General features: G+C 44.2%; 1 protein-coding gene across 3 annotated transcripts in view; it reads right to left on the bottom strand.

Moving 5' to 3' along the window:
• The window catches only part of FARP1 (FERM, ARH/RhoGEF and pleckstrin domain protein 1), a 304,622-nt gene that overhangs the window by 75,693 nt on the left and 203,247 nt on the right, over positions 1-25,682 (bottom strand). For all 3 annotated transcript variants that reach the window (XM_052649975.1, XM_052649976.1, XM_052649977.1), the window contains exons 4-5: positions 5,918-5,960; positions 3,135-3,213 (exon numbers count right to left, since the gene is read on the bottom strand). In XM_052649975.1, coding sequence (XP_052505935.1) covers positions 3,135-3,213; positions 5,918-5,960 — 122 coding nt within the window. The remainder of the gene's footprint in view (positions 1-3,134; positions 3,214-5,917; positions 5,961-25,682) is intronic.

The raw sequence follows: 25,682 nt of genomic DNA, 5'->3' as shown, positions 1-25,682 counted from the left end.
TCACCATCTGCCATGGAAAACTGCCGGGAGTCTCAATGGTCACATTATTAGATTTCTCCTTAAACAGGACTCTGTGGGAGTGTGGGAGTTGACCCCTTGGATCTGGAAGGTCGCCTTCCCATCATATCTTGCAGCAAAGAGGAAAGTGACGCAGAGCTTCTAAACTTCCGATCAAGTTTATCAACCCTGAGCCAAAGGAATTCCCTCGTCCGGAAAGACTTCTAAGATGTCAGTTAACTCTGGGAGCCAGAAAATGGCAATAACAAAACTCCAAACCTGCTTGTGGCCGTTGAGGAATTTATCAGATTGGTCAGAGCAGCTGTCAAGATACCAGGAACACACACACACACAGAAGGCTGACTGGTCACAAGCTGTATGGAATTTTATAACCAGGACCAGAAGGGTAGAAAACTCTCAAGTTTCTAGAGACGAGGATTCACAAAAACTGAGAAGGTGCAAAACTCATTGCAAAGTAGAATGGGGAGAAAGGTGCGGAGAGTGGAGGTGGGGGGAGGGGGCGGGATTTAATGCTGCCAACTCCCTAAGCAGGATGAAGGCCCAGTGAGATGCAGGAGAAAAAGGCCCATTACTGACCAACAGCTGGGCTCGCCTTTAGATTCATTTCAGTGCTCTGAGCTTCGAGCAACGTACATTCCAACAACAGGAAAACCAGGCCCAGAAACTGACACACTAGCCCAATAATGACACGGCGTGAAGATGCTACTGGGGTCGGCCCTCCAGCCTGGAACTTGGGCGGGGGGTGCAGCCCCAACTGCTTCTTCACATGAAGGGTCCCAGCCATGTGGGTCCCAGAAGGCTGACGGTTTCTACACGTCCTGGTCACGTAACTGCTGCTTTCAAGGGATGGAAATGGAGGAAAACAACCAGTGGTGACTCACTGAGAACACAATGGGCTTTCATGGTGGTCCAACCGTTAATGAGTCCGCCTGCCAATGCGAGGAACACAGGTTCAATCCCTGCTCCGGGAGGAGTCCCCCTGACGAGAGGCGGTGGAACAACTCCACTGCGCCCGTGCTCTAGAGCCTGGGAGCCGCGACGAGAGAAATCCGAGTGCCTTAGAGCCCAAGAGCTGCAACCCCTCAGCCTGTAGCCTGCAACAAGAGAAGCCGCCACAACGAGAAGTCGGGCGCCACAACCAAGAGTAGCCCCTGCTTGCCACAAGGAGAGAAAACCTGTGCGCAGCAGTGAAGACCCAGCCATAAATAAATAACATGCAAAGCCACGGGAAGGGGCTTCCTGGAATCGCACATTCAGGTACCCAGTGCCCCTCTTGATGCAGCCCTGGGATGCTCGGCAGGGACCTCCCACATCACCTGGCAGCACCAGGCTCTCGACTCTCCACCCTCCCCAATCCTCTACCTTCCCTCCACCTGTCCTCATTCTAGTCATCACCCACCTGGTCGCTTAAGTCCAAAACCTAAGCATTCCCTCCACTTCGCTCACCGTCTCCACTTCCCACCCATCACTAGCTCAGAACGACTCCACCTCCAGCACACGTTCCACAAGCATGCGTCTTCCCCACTCCCACTCGTACCACCTCCCCTGCCACCATCATCTTGGCCTAGGTAGCTGCCATTTCTTCTTGCCATCCTCCCCTTGGTATCCACGGCAACTGGTCTCTCAACACTACTTATCATCCGGCCTTGGTCCCACCTCAATGCACTTCGCTCTCCGTGTGCCTGCCACGAGAGCCCTCTTTTTGGTCTTTGAACATCAGGTGCCTCTTGTGATCTTGCGCACTACCTAACTGTTCCTTCTACCTGGAAAGCCTGTCCTGCGAAAATGATCCTTGTTGCTTTCTCAGCCCCAGCATCCCGGATCCCACACTGTAAGGTCATCAGAAGTCAAGTCATCACCAGTCTCCTTCTATCACATAATCTTCTCCATTACCTAAAGGCGCTTACCATTATCTGATATTTTTCGTGTTTGTTTAATTACTGTGTCTGGTCCCATGTGAGTCAGGCCTGTCTTTTCAACCAGTACGTCCCCCGTTCCTGGGACAAGGCTTTCACACCATGTACATGTCATCACTATTGTTGATTGACTGCCTTTGCCCTTCTGATAAATCATGGTCAACCACCCAAGATACTGTGCTCTGTACCGAGGGATGAGAAAGATACGACAGCCTTCGCTGGGAGCAGCTAAAGCTGAAAGGCAAGTGTGGCAACAATCTGGCTGGTCAGACTAGCGTACTTAGTCTTGAAAGGGAGGCATTTTATCTTCACGTGCTGCCACCAGGCTCTGCTCTCTTTTAGAACAGCATGTGTCTTGCTTCAAATTATAAAGTGGGTAACGTAATAGTAGGGGTGAGGATGATGGCATCCCTACTGGGTTCAGAAAATGACTCCCCTGGCAGTTCACAGATGGTAAAGAACCTGCAAACAACACAGGAGACCCAGGTTTGATCCCTTGATCGGGAAGATCCCCAGGAGAAGGGCATGGTTACCCACTCCAGTAGTCTTGCCTGGAGAATCCCATGGACAGAGGAGCCTGGTGGGCTAACAAGTCCATGGGGTCAAAAAGAACTGGACACAACTGAGTAACTAACACACTTGTCTGATACTGGGTTCCAGGTGCTCTGTGTATATTAGCGCTTATCCTTAAAACAACCCTGGCAAAGCAAGTGTTGCAGGCACATTGACATGGCAATGAACAGAAGTGCAGGGGGATTAAGTAACTAGCTGGCCACACAGCAAGGGCAGGGCTAGGCTACGCTTTCGAAGAAACGGACAGTTCACAGCCATTCGGCAGCCGCAGCAACAGACAGAAACTCTGAGTTTACATCTTGGCTCCACAGAAGAGATTCATTTCCCAAAACTGCCTTGTGATGTGACAGACAGAAGAGGGAGAAATATGACAGTAACAGATTACAGGCCCAGATACTTCATAGCACAGCTTTTAAGAGATCAGCCTGCAGGGAAACCGTGGTACTTTCTTTCTTCCCATGCTTGTAAACACAACTGGGAGAGAGGAAGGTTAAACTGTCTGGCAGAGAGCACACGCTAGCGGGTCAAGGCAACATCATCATAGTGTTTCACCAGTCGACTTGTAACATTCACTCTCTCTCTCTGTGGCACCCACAGCAACAAGCACCCCGTTTCCAAACCACTAACCTTGTGAGTTCTTCTTGGAGTTGAGTGTGGTCAGGTGGAAAGAATTTCACCACAAACTTGACGACAACATGCTTCGGCCCTAAAAAGGGGGAAAAAAGCAGCAAAGCGTTTATGGATTTATCTTGTAAATGCCATTAAAGAAAAAGACACAAGAGGCGATATTATACACCTAATAGTGAGTCTCGTTCCAAGCTGCTAACAGGAGTTCTGCCGACATGCAAGTCACTTAATTAGTTGGTTAAGTTTGGTTATCATTCATATTTTCACATTGTGGGGAGACAAACAGCTCTTTTTTAATTAAAAAAAATTTTTTAAATTATTTTAAATTAAATAATTTAAATTAAAAAAACAAAACAAAACAAAACAAAACCAAAAAACCTCATGGCATGGGGCATCTCGGTTCCCTGACCAGGACTGAACCCAGGTCCACTGCATTGGAAGTGTGGATTTTCAACCACTGGGCTGCCAAGGAAGTCCAGATACCTGTTTTATAAAAATACTGTGACAAGGGTATTACACTGAGGCATCAGACCTTTTCCTCTGGAGACTTAAACTATATCCAGATTTTCAAGCAGACATGTTTCCAAATGGCGCTAGTGGTAAAGAATCCACCTGCCAGTGCAGGAGACATAGGTTTGATCCCTGGGTCACGAAGATCCCCTCGAGGAGGGCATGGTAACCCACTCCAGTATTCTTGCCTGTGGAATCCCACGGACAGAGGAGCCTGACAAGCTACAGTCCGTGGGGTCACAAAGAGTGGGACACGACTGAAGCAACTTAGCCTGCATGCACATTAGCCCAAATATAGGCTTTAGACAGCTTAAGGAAAACATAATGAAAAGGTATATCAGTTATGTAATTTATTATTTCTGTCTCCAAGCCACAGCAACTAATGTACTCACTGCTGTTGGTCAAAGCCTTTGTTAAGTGTCTGGTATACCGTTTTATTAATAATGCCCAACAAAATTAAGAAGCAGGTCTGGAAGCGGGTGGGCAGGGTGAGACTGGGAATGAGATAGGGAACTTCACAGAATTAGAATATCAAATCGATGATAAAATAACCATTTGTCACCTGAGTCAGAGTTTATTTTGCTGTATAAGCCACAATGCAAAAGCAATCCTACAGGTTTTGACATTTAGAATAACAGCAATAAGTTTATGTTCTATAAAATATAAGGTATTATGATGAAATCCAAATCTTAACAGCAGTGGTATAAAAGCAGAAAACGTCTTTCTGATCCACTTTTCACTATCACAAAAAATAGATGTTGTGCTATCGTTTCTATGATAACACATTCAAATATACAGAAAACTAAAACGATGTATCCTAAGGTGATGTTAAGTGATTTGTACAAAATGGAAGGAAAACAAGGCCCTTCAGCACTGAAGCCAAGAGCAGCCAGGCTTCTTTCCGCTAACCACTCCCCAAATTAACAGAAATTGAAATTTATTACAATTCCAGCTCACGGAAGAACAAGAACAAAATGGGAGAGACAGGAATGTCTAGCTAATTCCGCACAGCAATTTTCACAAATGGGGATTTAAACAAGGCTACTTGGATCCTTAGACAACCCGAGGCTAGGCAGATGCTGGTACTAAACGGAGAACGACAGCCTTGTCACACGAGGCGAGTCACAACTCACAGAGCTGGAAAACTGAACCTCTGCTCAGGTGCTGACCCAAGCCACAGCCGCGGTCCCGGCTCTGACATCCATTTCCACCATTTGCAGGTCCCATCTTGGGTTCCCATCAGGAACAAATGTCATCATTCGAGATGATACGCTCCCTCCAGCCTTCAGGCCTGGGGGCTTTTCTCAGCCATGTGTCCTGCACACTTAGTCCCTGGCCAGCTGCCCAAGAAACGCTGAACAATGGCTGTTTTGTTTTCTGCATTAATAATTGCTTAATTTCAACGACAGAAGATCAACACCAATTTCAATTGCATAAGGGCCCATTTAACACAGTGCGCCTGTTTATTACACTCACATAAATTGCTGTAAGTGGCCTGGTGGGGTTTCTTAATCAGACATAAAACCGACCCCACGAGGTACTGCGTGTTTCATGCTCAACTAAAGGCATGCGGCCTGGGTACCATTCTCAGACTCTTGCCTGGTGTCTGGCTGCAGTGAGGCACCATGTGGGATGAACTGGAGAACAGAGCTGTCTCTGAACCTGACCCCTCCAATCAGAGGGAGGGGAGAGCAGTTTGGTGCTGCTGCACAATAAGAGGAAGGGGAAATCCAAGTGTGTCTTTTTCTAACTTATCTCCCAGACCTCCTTAACCCTTTCTTTGACAACTCTGTTTAAATGCAGGCCAGACCTCCTCTGTTTTGCTTACCATTCAGACAGACACATTTTGGGGCACCTGTTCCCGCCCCCCCAATACCACTTGCACTCTAATTTCACAGGCTTTGAAAAGGCAGCACAGAAATCCTAATGGCAATATTATGAATAAATACTTCCACCTCCCTCTGCAAAAGTGACAATAAGGAACACAAGCACAGACAGAGACCAGCTCAACTGCTCTGGGCCTTAACAGCCTGCTTCAATCATTAATCAAAATGACATTTGACTTTTCCAGGCAAGGTTCTGATTACCAAATTGTTATATATTAAAATCGCAGAAGATGCATTTGAATAGCACGTAAATTAGCAGATGACAAAGCACAATTGTAAGGCAAAAACAGAAGAGGTGGCTCCAGGGCTACTCGTCTGCAGGGCCGTGGACGTCTAGACAGGGCTTACATCTGACATCACTGTTAAACAGGAGGGGCGCATACTTACTTCTAATCTGCTTGACAATAGGTTTTAAGAGATCCAGCCACACCTACAAAGGAAGAAAGAAGACACTGAGACACAAATTCTCAATGATGAGACTCAGAAGTATTTTGAGACTTCACTAGGAGCTGTTCAAAATCAAAATAATTTTGAGGGTTTGAGGCTGCCTGTGCTTTTTTTTTTCCTTCTCTCTAGAATGCTGTAACTTATATTGTCTCCCACATTTATAGAACAGACCCAGATTTGCTAAGAGTATCCCTGAGCTTGAAAATCAAAATCTCTCCTAGACGCAAATAGTTCACATGGCTCACTAAGAAGTTTTTATTCTCACTGGTACTTTTATCACAGTTCACAGTTTTATTCAGTAAACATTAATGCATCATTGCATGTCTGGCTATAAATGGAGTAAAATACACACGCTCTTTAGTGAAACAAAATTTATGTATGTAGACGCATCTACAGAACAGCACAGCTTTGAGGGGTATAGAAAGGGAGCATTTATAGAACACACCTCTGCACCAGACACCATCCATAAGCTATCTACCTCTCAAAGCAAGGCCAGAGGATTCCTGTTACTCAGGAGAGAAATCTGAGACTTGCAGGGGTTCAATAAATATCCCAGGCCCTCAGCTAGAGAGTGTGTCAGGGCTAGGACTGAAATAGGTCTGTCCAACTTCAAAGTCCAGACTCTTTTCACACACAGTCTCCTGAGCATGCAATCTCAATAGCAAAATTTTAAAGAGAGAGAGGGAAACCAATTGCCCTCCATAATACAGTGTAAGTTGACTCTTGAACTTGTGATCTTGTGAAAGGGTTCTACTGAAGCTCATATTTGCATATATGATAAAAACAAGGTTAATGGGCTTAATGGAAGAGGGGGTTTTATAAGCAAATACAAAAAAGAGAAACACTCCTAGAGAAAACCATGCAAAGAATAACAGGGTAACTGATGACAAAAAAATGCCAATCGCTCACATGAAAATGTCTAAGTTTAGAAGTAATTTGCACTATAAGTGCAATATCATTTCAATATCATTTCCACCCACTAAATATGCAACTAGATGTGCCTGTATGCAGTGCATGTGTGTATTTTATAAACCTGAAGTTGGCAAGGGTGCCAGGAAATGAACACTGCCTTACTTTACTGGTAGATGCATGAATCGGTACCATGTTTCTGGAGACCAATTAGGGAATGATTATCCAAAGCCTAAAAAGTATTCACAAAGATACTCTTTCATCCAGTAACTTGACTTTCGATGAATATTTGAGAGTGTGGGAAACTTTCAGAGGTGAGAAAGTGGGTTATTTCCTCTTTTCTTCTGCCTTTCTATATTACCCATATTATCTTCAATGATCATCGGAATTCTCATAATGAAAAAGGTAAAAATTTTAAGTGTTTACTTATTCAGGTTAATCTTCCCCATCACCTTTTCAAATAAATATGTTTTCCTAATGAAATTCTCATTTCTCCGTTACGTGAGAAAAAAAATAAAGGCGTTAAATTGCCTTAGGATCATCTCCACTGTCACACTCATAAGACCCAACCTTAAATGAGAGAGAATAACCATTCAAAACAAGGGTCCTGTGAGATGTATTATTTTCCTCTCAAGAATCTTAAAAGATGGCAAAAAATCCTCACTGATAGATGAAGAAACTGAGATTTGGAGCACGGCTGCCCAGGGTTGTTGGGATTCGAACCCTGTTCTTCAAACTCATTTATTCATTCAACAACACACCACTGTGTCCTTCTGCTGGGTTCTGGGAATGCAATGGTAAGAGACCAGTCACGGTCCCTGCTTCATGGAGAGTAGGGTCTAGTGAGAAAGACAGGAACCAAAACCTTCCCAAGAAAAGTAAAGAAATACCTAGGACAAAAGCACTCTGCCGACAGAGGTCCATATAGTCAAGGCTATGGTTTTTCCAGTAGTCATGTATGGATGTGTGACCGCCGAAGAATTGATGCTTTTGAACTGTGGTGTTGGAGAAGACTCTTGAGAGTCCCTTGGACAGCAAGGAGATCCAACCAGTCCGTCCTTAAGGAAATCAGTCCTGAATATTCATTGGAAGGACTGATGCTGAAGCTGAAACTCCAATACTTTGGCCAGCTGATGTGAAGAACTGACTCATTTGAAAAGACCCTGATGCTGGGAAAGATTGAAGGCGGGAGGAGAAGGGGACGACAGAAGATGAGATGGTTGGGTGGTATCACCGACTCAATGGACACGAGTTTCAGTAAACTCCAGGAGCTGGTGATGGACAGGGAGGCCTGGCGTGCTGCAGTCTATGGGGCCGCAAAGAGTCGGACACAACTGAGCAACTGAACTGAAGACTAAAGAAACCAGGAGGAGTCCCAGTTGATTCTGAGCGTCAGGACAGAGAGGTCTGACTCAGGTGGAGATGAGGCAGGAGGAGTGCTTGCCTGAACGTGACATTGTGCTGAGATCTGCAGGGGATGAGAGAGGTGAGGCGAGGCTACGAAGACCTGCAGCAGAAACACCCTTCCAGATGGCTCACCATCGTGATGGGAGACCAGCGTGGCTGCACAACAAGGCTGGTGGGACAGGAAGAGGCCAGACCCCATGTGAAGGCACTTCACTGTTATCCTGAGAACATGGCGAAGACTTCTATAAGTACAGGGCTGATACAATCAGATCGACACTTTGAAAAGATTAGTCTGGCAATGCGAGAACAGACCAAGGGGTCAGAACGGATGCAGGATGCCTCCTGTATTCGTGCAGGAAAAAAATGAGGGTGTTTTGGATCCGGAGGGGAGGAGGCAGACTCGAGAAAAATGTTCAAAGGTAAAATCCAGTGGGACTGACTGGTGGGCTAGATGAGGTGGCCGAGCAGCAGGCAATAACCAGAACGACACTGAGGTGTCTGCCGTAGGCGTCTGGATGTAGGCTGGTCCATGCCGAGACGGGCAGCGCTGCAAGAGGGCTGCTCTAGACACTTTCATTTTAGGAGGGGCCTTTGGATTTCATGAGGAAGAGAGAGCGTGGGAGCAGTGGGACACACACACCCGAAACTCAGAGAAGCCTGGATGGGAGATCTCCCAACGCCTGACTCCAGGAGGACAAGGCGGCCTCGTGGAGCCCAGAGGATGAAACGCATCGGCACTGATGACACGTCTACCAGAGAAGGGCCAACGGGAGCAGATGAGGACAGAAGGAATGAAAGGGGCACGGGATCACGGTGTTTCCGGAAGGAGGAAGAGCAAGAACTGTTGGACTATCAGACAAGGCGGGAACTACAGGATCTGTGGGTCAGTGGACTTGGAGATGGGTCTGAGAGTCGGGTGGACAGCAAGGAGACAGTAAGGATGAAAGGTTTTCCCAAGAAGCTGGGCTGTGAAGGAAGAAGCCAGAGACTGGGAATGGGGAGGTGAGAGAAGAATCAAACAAAGGTACTGTCTTTTAAATTTTTAATTTTTTAAAATGGGAGGATAACTGCTTTATTGCGTTACAGTGTTGTTAGCTTCTGCTGTACAACAACATGAATCAGCTACATGCGTACACACGCACGCACACTCACATGCATATATATCCCCTCGCTCTTGGACTTCCCTCCCACCCCTGCCCCATCCCAGCCCTCTCGGTCATCACAGAGCACCGGGCTGAGCTGAGTTCCCTGCATTATACAGCAGCTTCCCATTAGCTGCCTGTTTTACACATGGTTGTGTATACACGCCAACGCGTCTCTCGCAATTTGCGCCCCTCTCTCCATCCTCTCTGTGTCCCCAAGTCCATTTTCGACGTCTGTGTCTTTATTCCTGCTCTACAAACGGATCCATCAGGACCATTTTTCTAGATTCCATGTCTATGCGTCAATATATGATATTTGCTTTTCTCTTTCTGACTTACTTCACCTCTGTATGACAGACTCTAGGTTCATAAATGAAGGTACTGTTAACTGCTTGTCTCCCAAAGGAAAGACCTGCTGTGCCTGGAAAGGGGAGGGTTTGAGAATATGAGCAAGAAGGGATAACCACTACCCTAAGACATCTGAGATGGTGTGAAAAGACAGCTTGAGAACACAGGGCATTGGGGAGGGAGCAGAAAGTCTAATGGTAGACACGTCTGTCTCCACTTCTGCGTCGGGAAGATGAGACAGTTCCTCTGATGCCATCTGTCTACCCCTGTAACATCTGAGGGCTGGAGGATCCAGGCAAATGGAGAAACTCTGACACAGCTGTGTTTGCTGGAGTTGAATTAACTGGAGAATTCTAGAAGTGTGTCCCGTGACGGCTGAGCGCCCACTTACAAGCCTGCCAGGCTGTGTTCTTGTGGCCTCTGGGGCTGCCTCAGGGCCCATTCTGATGTCTCTGAGCTCATTCACCATCACCGGCTCTGTCGCAGAATCTGCCTAAACTTCTGCAAACCCGCTCAGGACCCAACAGCTATGCTCTGGCGTGGTAGCTGCCAATTTTATGAATTGTTTTGAAACATCTCTCTTCTGTTTTTGGCATTCCTGCAGAATGCACCAAATACAAGCACCCATTTGAGCCAACTGAGCATGTGGTTTTAGAACATGGAGGTCTGGGAACATCAGACTGGCCCGAATGAGCCTGTCGGGTAGAGCTCTACAGCGATGATGCTCCAGGGCCTCGGTGAGAACACTGGGCCTAAAAGAGCCTCTGTTTACCAATGAGATCGATATTTGCAGGGCTGAGAGAAAACACCTTGCCCATGGAGGATGCAAACCACTCTAAATGGATGAGCTGGAGGCAGCAAGAAGGAATACAGGGTTGCTGCTCGACTAGTTAACAGTACTGAAGCTTGAGATATAGAGAGGGCTCTGGTGTGCAGGGTCGCTCAGCCGTGTCTGACTCTTTGCAACCCCATGGACTACAGCCCACCAGGCTCCTCTGTCCATGGGATTCTCCAGGCAAGAATACTGGAGTGGGTTGCCATGCCCTCCTCTAGGAGATCTTCCCAACCTAGGGATTGAACCCAGGTCTCCTGCATGGCAGGTGGATTCTTTACCGTCTGAGCCACCAGGGAAGCCCATGAATACTGGAGTGGATAGCCTAACGCCTCTCCAGGGGATCTTCCCAACCCAGGAATTGAACCAGGGTCTCCTGCACTGCCAGCTAATTCTTTATCAGCTGAGCTATCAGGGAAGCCCACACAGAGGGCTACAGGGAAGCATTTGAACTAGACCAGGTCCTCCTAGACAACTCACTTGTTCCTTCAGCCTAAGAAGAAGAGATGTGGTTAAAATGCATGGGCTTCCAGAAATGCCACATCTGCTCAGGAAGACCTCATGGAAACAGAAAACTTGCCCCACTGGGCCTGGAAGGCCTGGAAGTTGAGAGTTAGCTCAGGCTGCCATCACGAAGGGCCACAGATGGAGCGGCTTAAACAACAGATCTATTTCCTCCCAGTTCTGGAGGCTGAAGGTGCCCCAGGCCTGGTTACCCCTGAGGGCTCTCTCACTGACTTGCGCACAACCCCCTTCTGACTGTGTCTTCAGCGAGTCCCCCCTCTGTGCACATGGGCCCAGTGTCTCCCAGGGATCTCCTAGCTTCCTCTTCTTAAAATTGATACGGTTCAGACTGGACTCGGAGAAGGAAATGGCAATCCACTCCAGTACTCTTGCCTGGAAAATCCCATGGACAGAGGAGCCTGGTAGGCTACAGCCCATGAGGTCGCGAAGAGACGGACACGACTGAGCGACTTCACATTCAGACTGGACTAGGGCCCGCTCTAACATCCTTATTTTAACTCAATCACCTCTCCAAAGGCCCTGTCTTCAAGAACAGTCACATTCTGAGGTGCTGGGTGTCAGAGCTGCAACATACACATTTGCTGGCGGGGCGGGGGTGACATAATAGAGCCCACAATACCTATGTTCCACAATTTAGTTTCAACACAGCTTTTCAGCCCCATTTTGCTCTGCTTGCCTGTATCTCAGCCAGCCTCCCTGTTTTCCTTTGATCTCCTATTAATGTTACTTTCCCCTTTTGGCATGTGTTTTCTGCCCTGAAATACACTTAGAGAAGAAATGCTTTAATGCCTAGGTTTCAAAGGCAAAGCAAGATGAATCGCTGTCCCCAAAGCCTTTTTGTTCTTTTCCTAAACATCTTTTTCCCCTATTGTTTGGTAAGAGGCATTTCAGGTGGGTTTTGTAGGCAACTGAAATATTTGAGGTACTTTTAGAAGGGGTCTTATGAAAAGAGAGTCACTTAGGAACTTCCCTGGCAATCCATTGGTTAAGACTCTGCACTTCCACTGCAGGGGGCATAAATTCAATCCCTGGTCAGGGAACTAAGATCCCTAAGATCCCCCTATTGTGCAGTGCAGCCCCCCCCCCCCAACCCCGCAAAAAAGAGTCACTTAACATGAGATTAGGCAGAAGGACAGGCAAGAGGTGATTTCATGATTTCTGTGTGCCAGGCACTGGATAGGTACTTTATACACTTTCATTTAATATTCACAACAAAATGGTGGTTTTACACACGAAGGAAGCCAAGTTCAGAGAGCTTATTTAAGTTGTCCAAGGTCAGACAGCTGGGATTTGACCTCAAATCCATCTGACTCCACACCTGTGCTTTTTCTGCAACATAATATGCTGCTCCTGTAAAAAGACTCAAACGTTCATCTTTCTTTTTCTTAATGTCAAAGCTGCATACAACAGAAATATTTCACCATCAACTATAAGATATATAGGAACCAGATAAAATCTGACACAAAAAATTATCCGGTGTCTAGAACTCACTGCAACAAATTAATCTTCCTGCAGGCTGGCTCCTGTAAGAAATGACTTTACTTTGAATTTTTGTTTGTAATAGTTTGCTTGAATGCAATTTTTCGTATTGATCTTAATTGGTGGCTCAAATGGTCAAGAATCTGCCTGCAATGCAGGAGACCCAGGTTAAATCCCTGGGTTGGGAAGATCCCCTGGAGAAGGAAATGGCAACCCACTCCAGTACTCTTGCCTGGAGAATTCCATGGACAAAGGAGCCTGGCAGGCTATAGTCCATGGGATTGCAAAGAGTTGGACATGACTGAGCGACTAACTTTCTTTCATTTCATATATGGCTATATATATAGATGATATTAAATGTGTCTTTCTTTTTAAAAACCTACCAATTTTTAGAGAGTTCTGATCAAAGCAGAGTAACAGGAACTAGATTTATCTTCCTACATGAAACACCAACAACAAAAAGAAAAAAAAATCATTACATCTGAAGATCTGAAGACCAGTGAGAAACTGAGTCATCCCCGAGGAACAAGAAACTAGAATCACGACCCTGATGACTACACCGGCCTCTGCCTTGAGCACGTCTTCAGGATATGGTGCAGAGAGAAAATACAGCAGAACCTGGCAAACTCCATGAGCCGAAGGGATGGGGCTGAGCATGCAAGGCATCAAGGCAGACAGGGTTTGCAGGAAAGTAGGAAACACGCAGGAGAGGGCAGAGCGTTACCAAGGAAGCAGCAGAGGATGCATCAGTGTGTGCTCACGCGGAAAGGAGCCAAGACGCGTCAAAAAATTTAAGAAACAGAACACAGGAGGATTAGAGGTAACAGGCTTGGTGCTCACACAAGGCCAGGAATGCTACCTATTCGCTCTTGATTCATGAACACTGGGTAGAGTACTGAAGGGTCATCGCTAAGGAGTAGGGAATAATTCACCCCAGATTGCACACTACACCGGTCCTACCTAACAAGAATTAAAAGCCAGTTCTGACAGGACTAAATTATTTCCAAATAACTTACACGCACCTCCCTCCCCAAACTCAGTTACATTCATAGGAATGCAAAATTACCCAGCACTCAACACAGTAAAATTCACAGTATCTGATATCCAATTAAAAAAAAAAAATCACCAGGCATACAAAGCAGCTGGAAAATATGACACATAATTGGACAAAACAAAAACAATCCAATCCAATCTAGAAAGAACACAGATGTTAAAATTAGTAAAATAAAAAGGATACAAAGACAGTAAGACTGTATTCTCCATGATCACAAGGTTGAGATATGGAAGATTTTAAGAGGAATCAAACTAAACTTTGAGATGAAGATACATAATGTGACATAAACACACACGTGCTCAAGATGAGACATGGCAGAAGAAATACTAGTGAACTTGAACCAGCAATAGAAGCCATCCAAAATGAAACAGAAAGAAAAACGACCAGAAAATTAACAGTGTCAGAGAACTGCAGAATACCTGTGGGCAGCCTAACACCCATGTAACTGGAGTCCCAAAGGAGAAGAGATGGCAGGGCAGGAGGAAAGAAATGAAAAAATACTAAAGACATAATGATCATAAGTTTTCAAAATTTGATAGAAACTATAAACCTACAGATCCAAGAACCTAAGCAAACCCCAAGCGTCAGAAACATGAAAAAATCTGTATGGAAGCACAAGCTATTATATGATCAAATTATTCAAAAATGATGATAAAAAGAAAAAATTGTACATCAGCCAGAGGAAAAGAGATATTACATACAAGGGAGCAAAGGTAAACACAACTTTAGCTTTCCTGACAGAAACAATGCAGATGAAAACGCGATGGTGAAAGATTTTTCAACATACTGAAATCTTAGAATTTCACACTCAGCAAAATACATCTGTCAGAAAGGAAAGCAAAATAAAAACCATTTCCAATGAAAGCTCAGAGAATTTATTATCAGCAGAGCCACATAAGAAGATATGTTAAAGGAAGCAGGAAAAAAGACAGTCTCAGATAAGAAATCTGTATCTACACAAAGAAATGAGGAACACCAAAATGGCAACTTCATGGTTAATATGTTTTAAGAATTTTTAAATTATTTAAGGCTCCATAGACGGTAACTGACTGGTAATCAAGTATACTTCAATAAAAATATAACTGGTAAACAAAAACAATGTAATACAGGTTTCATAACGCATGTAAAAGAAAAACCAACAATAGCAAAAGGGTCAAAAGAGAACGGAAGCATAATGCAGGCATGCTAAGTTGCTTCAGTCATGTCCAGCTCTTTGCAACCCCATGGCCTGTAGCCCACCACGCTCCTCTGTCCGTGGGATTCTCCAGGCGACAATACTGGAGTGGCTTGCCATGCCCTCCTCCAGGGGATCTTCCCAACCCAGAGACTGAACCCAGGTCTTCTGCACTGCAGCTGAATTCTTTACCACTGAGCTATGTGAAAAGAACCAGTATCACTTGAAGACAGGCTGTGATAAGATGAATACTATTAACCCTAACACAACCATTCAGGTTACAAGTCAAAGAGCTGTAGCTAATAAACCAATAAAGAAAGTAAAATGAAATAAAAACATTCAATTAATCAAAAGGTAGACGGAAAAAAGGAACAAAGAGGGATAAGAAACAGAAAACAAACAGTAAGATGACCCATTGCACGATATCAATAGTTAAGAGTAAATGTAAATGGTCTAAACACCTATTTACAAGCAAAGATAGTAGATCTGATAAAAAGGCAAGATCCACTCTATGCTGGACTATAAGAAACACACCGCTAATACAAAGACACACATAGTTAAACACAAAAGGATGGGGGGAAAAAGCACATTATGCTAACATTAAGAACTCTTAAAAAATTGAAATGGTTACATTAGTATCAAAGTAGACATTAGACTAAAGAATATCATCAAGAATAAAGAAGGTAATTTCTTAATTTAATGGTGGAGAAGTCAACGAATTAAGAGAACATAAAATCTTAGGTATTTATATGTTTAATAACAGAATTTCAAAATACATGAAACAAAAACTGATCAAACTGCAAGGAGAAAGAGGCAAAAACACAATTACAGTTGGTGATTTTAATACCACTCATTCAATAACTATGAGAACATATAAGACAGAAATTCAGTAAGGATAGAGATGATTTGAACATCACTATCAATGCATGTGGCTCACTGGTAAAGAACCTGCCTGCAATTCAGGAGAAGCGGGTTGGATCCCTGGGTCAGGGAGATCCCCTGGAGAAGGAAATGGCAACCCACTCCAGTATTCTTGCCTGGAAAATTCCATGGACAGAGGAGCCTGGTGGGCTACAGTCCATGGGGTCACAAACAGTCGGACATGACTGAGCGACTGGACACACACATATCAACCGATATGATCTAATTGACATAGACGGGATACTGCATTCCACCCACCAAAGTTTACATTCTTTTCAAATACACATAAAACATTTACCAAAACAAACCACATTTGGGGCCATTAAAGGGATATCAATAAATTATTTAAAAGCCTTTCATGTCATACAAACTACATTCCCCAACAAGCAGAGAATTACATTAAAACTCAGTAACAGAACTGTGGAAAATCCCTATATTTGGAAACAACATACTTCTACATAACTAACTTCTGTGTCAAAGGGAAACCAAAAGGAAATTAGAAAGTACTTTAAACTGAAATGAAAGCAAAAACACAATAAATTAAAATTTGTGACATGCTCCTAAAAGCCTCTTCATTTAAAAATAATCTATTGGTACAGAATCATCTATATGCAAGCTACAGATAATTATAGATAATTCACATAAGCAAAATTTTAAAAATTACAGTCTACTACCGAGAGATCATGATTAACACTTTAATGAAATTGTTCTCAGAACTGAGCTTGTATCCTCTGTGATGACCTAAACGGGAAGGAAATCTAAAAAAGAGGAATATATATGTATCCTAATAGCTAATTCACTTTGCTGTACAGCAGAAATTAACACATTGTAAAGCAACTATACTCCAATAAAAAGTATAAAAAAGGAAAAAAAGAATTGAGCTTGTATCACATTCACCCTAAGAGTTTGTTAAAACATATACCATAGGTATAACATGAGCCTGGTGGGCTGCAGTCCATGGGGTCACTGAAAGTTGGACACGACTCAATGACTTCCACTTTTCACTTTCATGCATTGGAGAAGGAAATGGCAACCCACTCCAGTGTTCTTGCCTGGAAAATCCCAGGGATGGCGGAGCCTGGTGGGCTGCTGTCTATGGGGTCGCACAGAGTTGGACACGACTGAAGCGACTTAGCAGCAGCAGAGTTCCTTATCTGGGTGAGGACCTGAGAATCTGCATTGCTAAGGTGATACTGAATGCTGTTGCTGCTTGTTGGCCTGGGGAGTGTGATTTAAGACCCACTGCCTTCGTGTATATCTGTTCTACATCTTCTACGAGCAATGTCCCTGGATACAAACATATGTATACTTTTTAAAATCCCAAATGAGGTCATATTGTTTATAACTTAGTTTTTGCTTTTTAGTCAATGATGTCTATCTTTCCATTCTGTAAATTTTTCCTCACCAAATACTCACACTACTCAAATTTTTGCATATGAATAAAGAACATCCTGAATGGTCTAGTGGTTTTCCCCACTTTCTTCAATTTAATTTTGAACTTGGCAATAAGGAGTTCATGATCTGAGCCACAGTCAGCTCCTGGTCTGGTTTTTGCTGACTGTATAGAGCTTCTCCATCTTTGGCTGCAAAGAATATAATTAATCTGATTTCGGTGTTGACCATCTGGTGATGTCCATGTGTAGAGTCTTCTCCTGTGTTGTTGGAAGAGGGTGTTTGCTATGACCAGTGTGTTCTCTTGGCCAGAAACCTGTTAGCCTTTGCCCTGCTTCATTCTGTACTTCAAGGCCAAATCTGCCTGTTACTCCAGGTGTTTCTTGACTTCCTATTTTTGCATTCCAGTCTCCTATAATGAAAAGTCTTGTAAGTCTTCATAGAACCGTTCAGCTTCTTCCGCATTACTGGTAGGGGCATAGACTTGGATTACTGTGATATTGAATGGTTTGCCCTGGTAGAAATGAGAAATAGATTTAAGGGACTAGATCTGATAGACAGAGTGCCTGATAAACTATGGATGGAGGTTCATGACATTGTATAGGAGACAGGGAACAAGACCATCCCCAAGAAAAAGAAATGCAAAAAAGCAAAATGGCTGTCTGAGGAGCCCTTACAAATAGCTGTGAAAAGAAGAGAAGCAAAAAGCAAAGGAGAAAAGGAAGATATACCCATTTGAATGCAGAGTTCCAAAGAATAGCAAAGAGAGTTAAGAAAGCCTTCCTCACCGATCAATGCAAAGAAAGAGAGGAAAACAACAGAATGGGAAAGACTAGAGATCTCTTCAAGAAAATCAGAGATACCAAGGGAACATTTCATGCAAAGATGGGCTCTTCGCATGAGCCCATATAAAAAAGGACAGAAATGGTATGGACCTAACAGAAGCAGAAGATATTAAGAAGAGGTGGCAAGAATACACAGGAGAACTGTACAAAAAAGATCTTCATGACCCAGATAATCACGAAGGTGAGATCACTCACATTCACCTAGACCTGGATATCCTGGAATGTGTAGTCAGGTGGGCCTTAGGAAGCGTCACTATGAACAAAGCTAGTGGAGGTGATGGAATTCCAGTTGAGCTGTTTCAAATCCTAAAAGATGATGCTGTGAAAATGCTGCACTCAATATGCCAGGAAATTTGGAAAACTCAGCAGTGGCCACAGGACTAGAAAAGGTCAGTTTTCATTCCAATCCCAAAGAAAGGCAATGCCAAAGAATGCTCAAATTACCACACAACTGCACTCATCTCACATGCTAATAAAGTAATGCTCAAAATTCTCCAAGCCAGACTTCAGCAATGCGTGAACCGTGAACTCCCTGATGTTCAAGCTGGTTTTAGAAAAGGCAGAGGAACCAGAGATCAAATTGCCAACATCCGCTGGATCATGGAAAAAGCAAGAGAGTTCCAGAAAAACATCTATTTCTGCTTTATTGACTATGCCAAAGCTTTTGTGTGGATCACAATAAACTGTGGAAAATTCTGAAAGAGATGGAAATAACAGACCACCTGACCTATCTCTTGAGAAACCTGTATGCAGGTCAGGGAGCAACAGTTAGAACTGGACATGGAATAACAGACTGGTTCCAAATAGGAAAAGAAGTATGTCAAGACTATATATTGTCACCCTGCTTATTTAACTTCTATGTAGAGTACATCATGAGAAACGCTGGGCTGGATGAAGCACAAGGTGGAATCAAGACTGCTGGGAGAAATATCAATAACCTCAGATATGCAGATGACACCACCCTTATGGCAGAAAGTGAAGAAGAACTAGAGTCTCTTGATGAAAGTGAAAGAGGAGAGTGAAAAAGTTGGCTTAAAACTCAACATTCAGAAAACTAAGATCATGGCATCTGGTCCCATCACTTCATGGCAAATAGATGAGGAAACAGTGGAAACAGTGTCAGATTTTATTTTTTTGGGCTCCAAAATCACTGCGGATGGTGATTGCAGCCATGAAATTAAAAGACACTTGCTTCTTGGAAGGAAAGTTATGACCCACCCAGATAGCATATTAAAAAGCAGAGACATTACTTTGCCAACAAAGGTCCATGTAGTCAAGGCTATGGTTTTTCCAGTAGTCATGTATGGATGTGAGAGTTGGACTATAAATAAAGCTGAGCACAGAAGAATTGATGCTTTTGAACTGTGGTGTTGGAGAAGACTCTTGAGAGTCCCTTGGACTGCAAGGAGATCCAACCAGTCCATCCTAAAGGAGATCAATCCTGGTTGTTCATTGGAGGGACTAATGTTGAAGCTGAAACTCCAATACTTTAGCCACCTGATGCGGAGAGCGGACTCATTTGATAAGACCCAGATGCTGGGAAAGACTGAGGGCAGGAGGAGAAGCGGACGACAAGGATGAGATGGTTGGATGGCATCACCGACTCAATGGACATGGGTTTGGGTGGACTCCGGGAGCTGATGATGGACAGGAAGGCCTGGTGTGCTGCGGTTCATGGGGTCGCAAAGAGTTGGACAGAACTGAGCGACTAAACTGAACTGAAGAAATGTCTTTTCTGTGAGCTGTTAAAACTAACATCCAATCCAGGACCATGCTTCATATCTGCTTATGTCCATTAAGTCTCTCTTAATCTAGACTCATCCCTTAAAGAAAAAAAAAGACTGGTGAAGGAACACATGAATAAAATTTGAACTGAAAAAATGAGAATGTACTTATTTACAAGGAAAGCTTTAAATAAAAGGGAATTAAAGACAGATCTGTAAACCAAAGTATGAGATGAAATGTATAAAGGTATTTACACATTAGTCCATTAAATTCACTAGGCAGCATTTGATATCCCAGGTGTATGCAAAGGGAGCTTACCAGGTGGCGCTAGTGGTAAAGAATTCATCTGCCAATGGACTGGCAGGCAGAGGAGGAGACATAAGAGACATGAGTTCGATCGCTGGGGTTGGGAAGATCCCCTGAAGGAGGGCATGGCAACCCCACTCCAGTATTCTTGTCTGGAGAATCCCATGGACAGAGGAGCCTGGCAGGCAGGTCCATAGGGTCAAAAAGAGTCAGACATGACTGAAGCAACTTAGCACTCATGCATGTATACAAAGGGAAGTTTTGGAAAAAGAACTAAGAATATTATAATCCAATGGCTGGGGCTTCAGAGGACCTTAGCCTGGAGGAAAAATTTAACCTTTGGGAATCTCAACTTTTAAAGAAGAGCTCAGCAGTAGACCTTAGGCATGGTACTCAGAACACATCAACTACTTGGTTTTAACCAATTTAAAATCATTTGTTCAATTTGCATTAGCTTTGAAAAATTCAGTTCAAAGGATTTCATTTGGGCATTCTGGCCACTTAATTGGATATTCCTCCTTTAATCTGTAGTTTGTTTCTTCTGTTTTAATTTTTTCCCTCCATTTTAAAGCTGTCTAAAATAACATACAAGTGCTTAAAACTACTGAAAACAAATGTATAGCTTAGTGAATTATTGTATCAACCAAGGCAAGAAATAGAACTCTGTCAGCCAATCAGCCGTCTTATCCTAAAACCAACCCCCTCCTTCTAAAAGGCACCACTATCTAGATTTTTACAGTAACCATCTACATTTCTTGATGTTTCACTTCATCAAGTGGTATATCTCTATATATTAGTGCTTATTCTTCCTTATTTTCAAAAATGTTATGTCCTTCAAGCGTCTTTTCACCTACAGGTTCTTCCTCTACCCCTCTTTTCTTTATAGTAAATCTGCTGATCTGTGGAATTTTCCGGAGTCTGGATTTTGCACATTGCATATACTCAAGGGTATCATTCAACATGTTCCTCTGTTCTCTGTATTGAGTGCAATTTGGCACCTGCATCCAGTTGGTCACTTTGGTAAGGTTATATCCATGGTGTGTTGGGAACAACCCACTTAAGGTGTTATTTTAAATATGACTGTGATACATTTATGCTGCTCATTTTTATGTGGAAACTGTTTTCTAACCTTTTGAGAAGAAGGTATGGGTCACGGTAGCTTTCCTAACCTCCCAGAGCTTCCTCTTCTATTGATTTTGGGCCATGCTTTTTTAATTTTTTAATGGCGGCTTGCTTTCTGAGATCCCCTGGCTCTGTTTCCTCCCTCTATTATTTGTCTCCATTGTCCTGACCTGACTCAATTTCAGTTCCATTCTCCATAGTTTCTCCTAAGTGGTGGCCTGTCCTGGAAGATTAATTACTCCAGCTCACTGGAGCTGGACTGATCCAGCCTCTACGAGCTCCCAATTCCCACCGTTCTTCTCAGACTGTCCCCGGTGCTTTCCAGTGGCTCTTTGAGGGTTCCCTTCTTTGGTCCATCGAATGTCCCAGTGCTCCCATCTGTCTCCTCCCGTACAGGCCCTGATACAGCACACAAGACCTTGTGTCCGACTTACGCTTTGTTTCGGGTTACTTGTACTTCGGGGTCTTGGGCTGACACTTTGACACCTAGCTTTGCCACAAATGTGGTTCATGGGTATTTTGATTTTGCCAAGTAGCTGTTTCTATGTGGGATCTTGGGTTTGTGAAGATCCAAAAACTATGATTCCACTTCCATCTTCTCAAGACTATCCATTTAGAAAGCCATTTCCCTGTATTTCTTTCTTTAACCAAACTAAGATGAGGGTCTTCATTACTCACATACTGTGGGGTGAGGAGATGACTGCCATTGAAAAGAGAGTTTGTTACTCATGGTCTCCAGGAGGAGGAGACACGTCACAGCATGCAGGGCCACGTGGGGAGGCACCAGGGTCGGAAGCAGAAAGGGCAAGGACCAAGCACGCGCAAGAGGCATTACCGCGGTTTCCATGGGGAAAGGCAAGCTAAGTCAGGGTGAGAAGCTTGAATCCTCGCAGTGGGCTCTGGGGTGTCGGGCCATCTCTAGGTATCTAATACCTGGAATAATTATGGGAAATGAATTCTGTCTTCTGAAGCCTAAGAGCCAGACAGAAGAGGGGCATTGGGCTCTGGATTCGTTCACTTGCATGTTGGAGGTGTGCTGGCAGGGGAACCATGTGCCATCTCTAAGAACTGGCCTGCTCTGGGAAGGGCAGTCTTTTCTCATTCAGCGAGGCCCCAGATGCTGAAGCATCTAGAACATAGAAAATAAGAAAATACTGAAGGGAAAAAAAAAATCAGTGGTTCTTAGGGGCTCAGAGGAAAGAAAGGGCTCAATACACAGAGTAGAGGGGATTTTTAGGGCAGTGAACTCTTCTTTACAGTACTGTAAGGATGGATAAATGTTATCATACATTTGTCAAAACCTACAGAAGGTACAACATGAAAAATGAACCCTAATGTGAACCTAGAACTGTAATAATAATGTATTACCACCCCAATAAAGTAAGATGTTAATAAGAAGGGACACGGTGTACGGAGAGACAGCACGGGGGACCACTCTTGACTTTCTGCTCAATTTTTCTGTAAACATAGAGCTTTTCTAAAAAATGAAGCCTATTAAATAAAACACAAAATGGTAACAAACAAAAACCTCAGATAGCTTTCTTCCAGTCTAAGAAATGGAAGATTATGCATAGCTGTATTGTTCCAGCAAGTTGCCCTTCCCCCGATTCTCTCCTGGAGGAAAGCTCTGCCTCCTCTGGGACCTGCCCTGTCACCTGCCAGTCAGATTGAACCACGGGGCTGCTCTACCACCCCACCTCTGCTGGCTCATCTGTTCTTAAGCCTGCAATGTTCTTTACCCTTTACTCCTCGCATGTTCTGTAAGGAGCCCCTCCTGGTTTCAGATGTCCGTAGGACCCCAGGAAGAAGCAAGGTCACAAGGCTGCAACTAAGAGATGACGGACATCTGCCCAACCCTAGAAGAGCTGGACAAGGAGCAGTAAGTGAGGCTGTTATCCCAAGTAGCTGTGCTCTCTGACCTCAAGCACTAGAAAGCATGCTTGCTGCTATGGACTGAATTGTGTCCTTCAAATACCTGTGTTGAAGCCCTAGCCCCCAAAGTGGCTGTATCTAGAGATGAGGGTCTTTAGAAGGTAATTAAGAACGTGGCTCTATCTAAAGATGGGGGTCTTTAGAAGGTAATTAAGGTTTAATGAGGTCATATAGGTGGGGCTCTGATCTATTAGGATTGTAGCCTTGTGAGAAGAGAAAAAGAGATCTCTCTCTTTGCTGCTTGAGGACACAGTGAAAAGGTGGCCGCTGACAAGCCAGAAACAGAGTCCTCACTAGAATCTGATCATGCTGATACCCTGATCTCAGACTCTAATACTTAGAGAAATGAAATGTCTGTTGTTCAAGCCTCCCAGTCTTTGGTATTCTGTTACGGCAGCCTAAGCTAAGACACCTGCCAATGGCAAAACTTTTTTCCCGGCATAAAGAAGATTATAAAATGAACAAAAGATTCTTCCTGAGCTTTGAAAGTGAAAGTCACTCAGTCGTGTCTGACTGTTTGCGACCCCATGGACTGTACAGTCCATGGAATTCTCCAGGCCAGAATACTGGAGTGGGCACCCTTTGCCTTCTCCAGGGGACTTTCCCAACCAACCCAGGGATCAAGCCCAGGTCTCCCACACTGCAGGCTGATTCTTTACCAGCTGAGCCACAAGGGAAGCTCAAGAATCCTGGAGTGGGTAGCCTCTCCCTTCTCCAGCGGATCTTCCCGACCCAGGAATTGAACCAGGGTCTCCTGCACTGCAGGCAGATTCCTTACCAACTGAGCCATCAGGTAAGCCCAAGCTTTACCAGTATTTATTTATATAAAACAGGGAATTTTTTATCAGGTCTCTGAGCATCATCACTTTCATGAAAGATGGGTGAGCCAGCCACACCGGTTTCTGAGCTAGAATGTAAGAAGAAAATCCAACAGATATCTGAGTGTCTTGCTATGCCAGAAATTCTGCTGGGCTCATTATTATAAAGCATCTGAAGAATTCCCATGATAACCTTGTAAAATAGTCATTTATTAATCCCAGTTTTCAGATAAAGCACAAAAATCAAAGACATTCAGAATCCACCCAGCTGCTAAATGACAAAGCAAAGGTTTAAACAGATTTACAGGCTGTAACACAGAGCTGTTCACACTCTCCCCAGTAACCACAAGATAAATCTTAGATACACACCCATCTCTGCGGCCTGGTGGGCACAGCTCTTTGCAGCGGGAAGACGCAGCAAAGGCAACAAGTGAAGTAAGGAGAACTCGCAACGCCTGAGACAGGTCTGCCTGTGACTCACGGTCACACAGTCCACACTGAATCTGCTCATTGTAAAACGTGGATGATTAAACTCCTACCTCGGAGAAATGCGGTAAAGCAGAGATTGGTAAACCAAGGCCTATGGGCCAAATCCAGCCTTTGATTGGCTTTGCTACAGTCCAAGAGCAATCACAGGCTGTTAAGTAGTTGGGGAAAAAAACAATGTATTTCATGACATGTGAAAACTCTATGACATTCAAATGTCCATGTCCATGCATCAAGTTTTATTGGAACCCAACCACCATCATCCATGTACACTGTCTATGGCTGCTTTGCATGGCAGTGGCAGAGCTGAGGAGTCACCACAGAGACAGCACAGCCTGCAAAGCCTAACGAATTTATTCTCTGGCTCTTTTTGCCAACCCCTAAGGTGAAGAACAAGGAGATCAAATTAGTCCACCCTAAAGAAAATCAACCCTGAATATTCAAGGGACGGACTGCTGCTGAAGCTGAAGCTCCAATACTTTGGCCACCTGATGCAGAGAGCCGACTCACTGGAAAAGACCTTGATGCTGGGAAAGATTAAGGGCAGGAGGAGAAGGGGACAACAGAGTGTGAGATGGCTGGATGGCATCACCAACTCAATGGACCTGAGTTTGAGCAAGCTCTGGGAGATAGTGCAGGACAGGGAAGCCTGGCGTGCTGCAGCTCACGGAGTTGTAGAGAGGCAGACACGATTTGGTGACTGAACAAGGTGAAGAACAAACCAGGTGCATTTAGGTTAATAGCAGAGTGCACGGCACACCGTAGAAGTTCAAGGACAGTGAGCTCTCTGAGTCCACTGGCAACCCAACCCCTCTGACCTTTACCAGCCTTCAGACTCTAGGTACCCACTAGCTGGCATGTCAGGTAGAGGGTCCTGATTCCTAAGATCCATAGTGTCCCTGCCATAGGAAGGCAAATCAATGGTGGGGAAAAAAGCTGATTGTAAGATTTCTCTGCTCCTATGGGGCAGTCCCATGGGTCAGCTGTTGGACTCAAGGACAACATGGGCCTGACTTGCATGTAAACCATAGCAATCAACTCTATTAACAGACAAGCCATGGGGCAAGTCTAATTAAGCATAGAGCACAATTGATTACTTACTAATTATCACTGGTTTATTCCCAGTCTTAAGAAACACATCTTAGACAGTGGAATGCATTCATTCTTAAGTGCTTAAGCTTTTTCAAATCCTTACTATGAAGAATGCTCTGATGTGGGCTATTTAATGATAGAAATGATGAGAAAAGGGTGGGAGGCTGGCTGAGCTGCAACGTGAATTGCCTGGCCT

Source organism: Budorcas taxicolor, chromosome 12 (assembly GCF_023091745.1).
Source record: "Budorcas taxicolor isolate Tak-1 chromosome 12, Takin1.1, whole genome shotgun sequence".
NCBI lineage: Eukaryota > Metazoa > Chordata > Mammalia > Artiodactyla > Bovidae > Budorcas > Budorcas taxicolor.
Note: the sequence above shows the minus strand (reverse complement) of the source record. Positions and strands in the feature narration are given on the sequence as shown.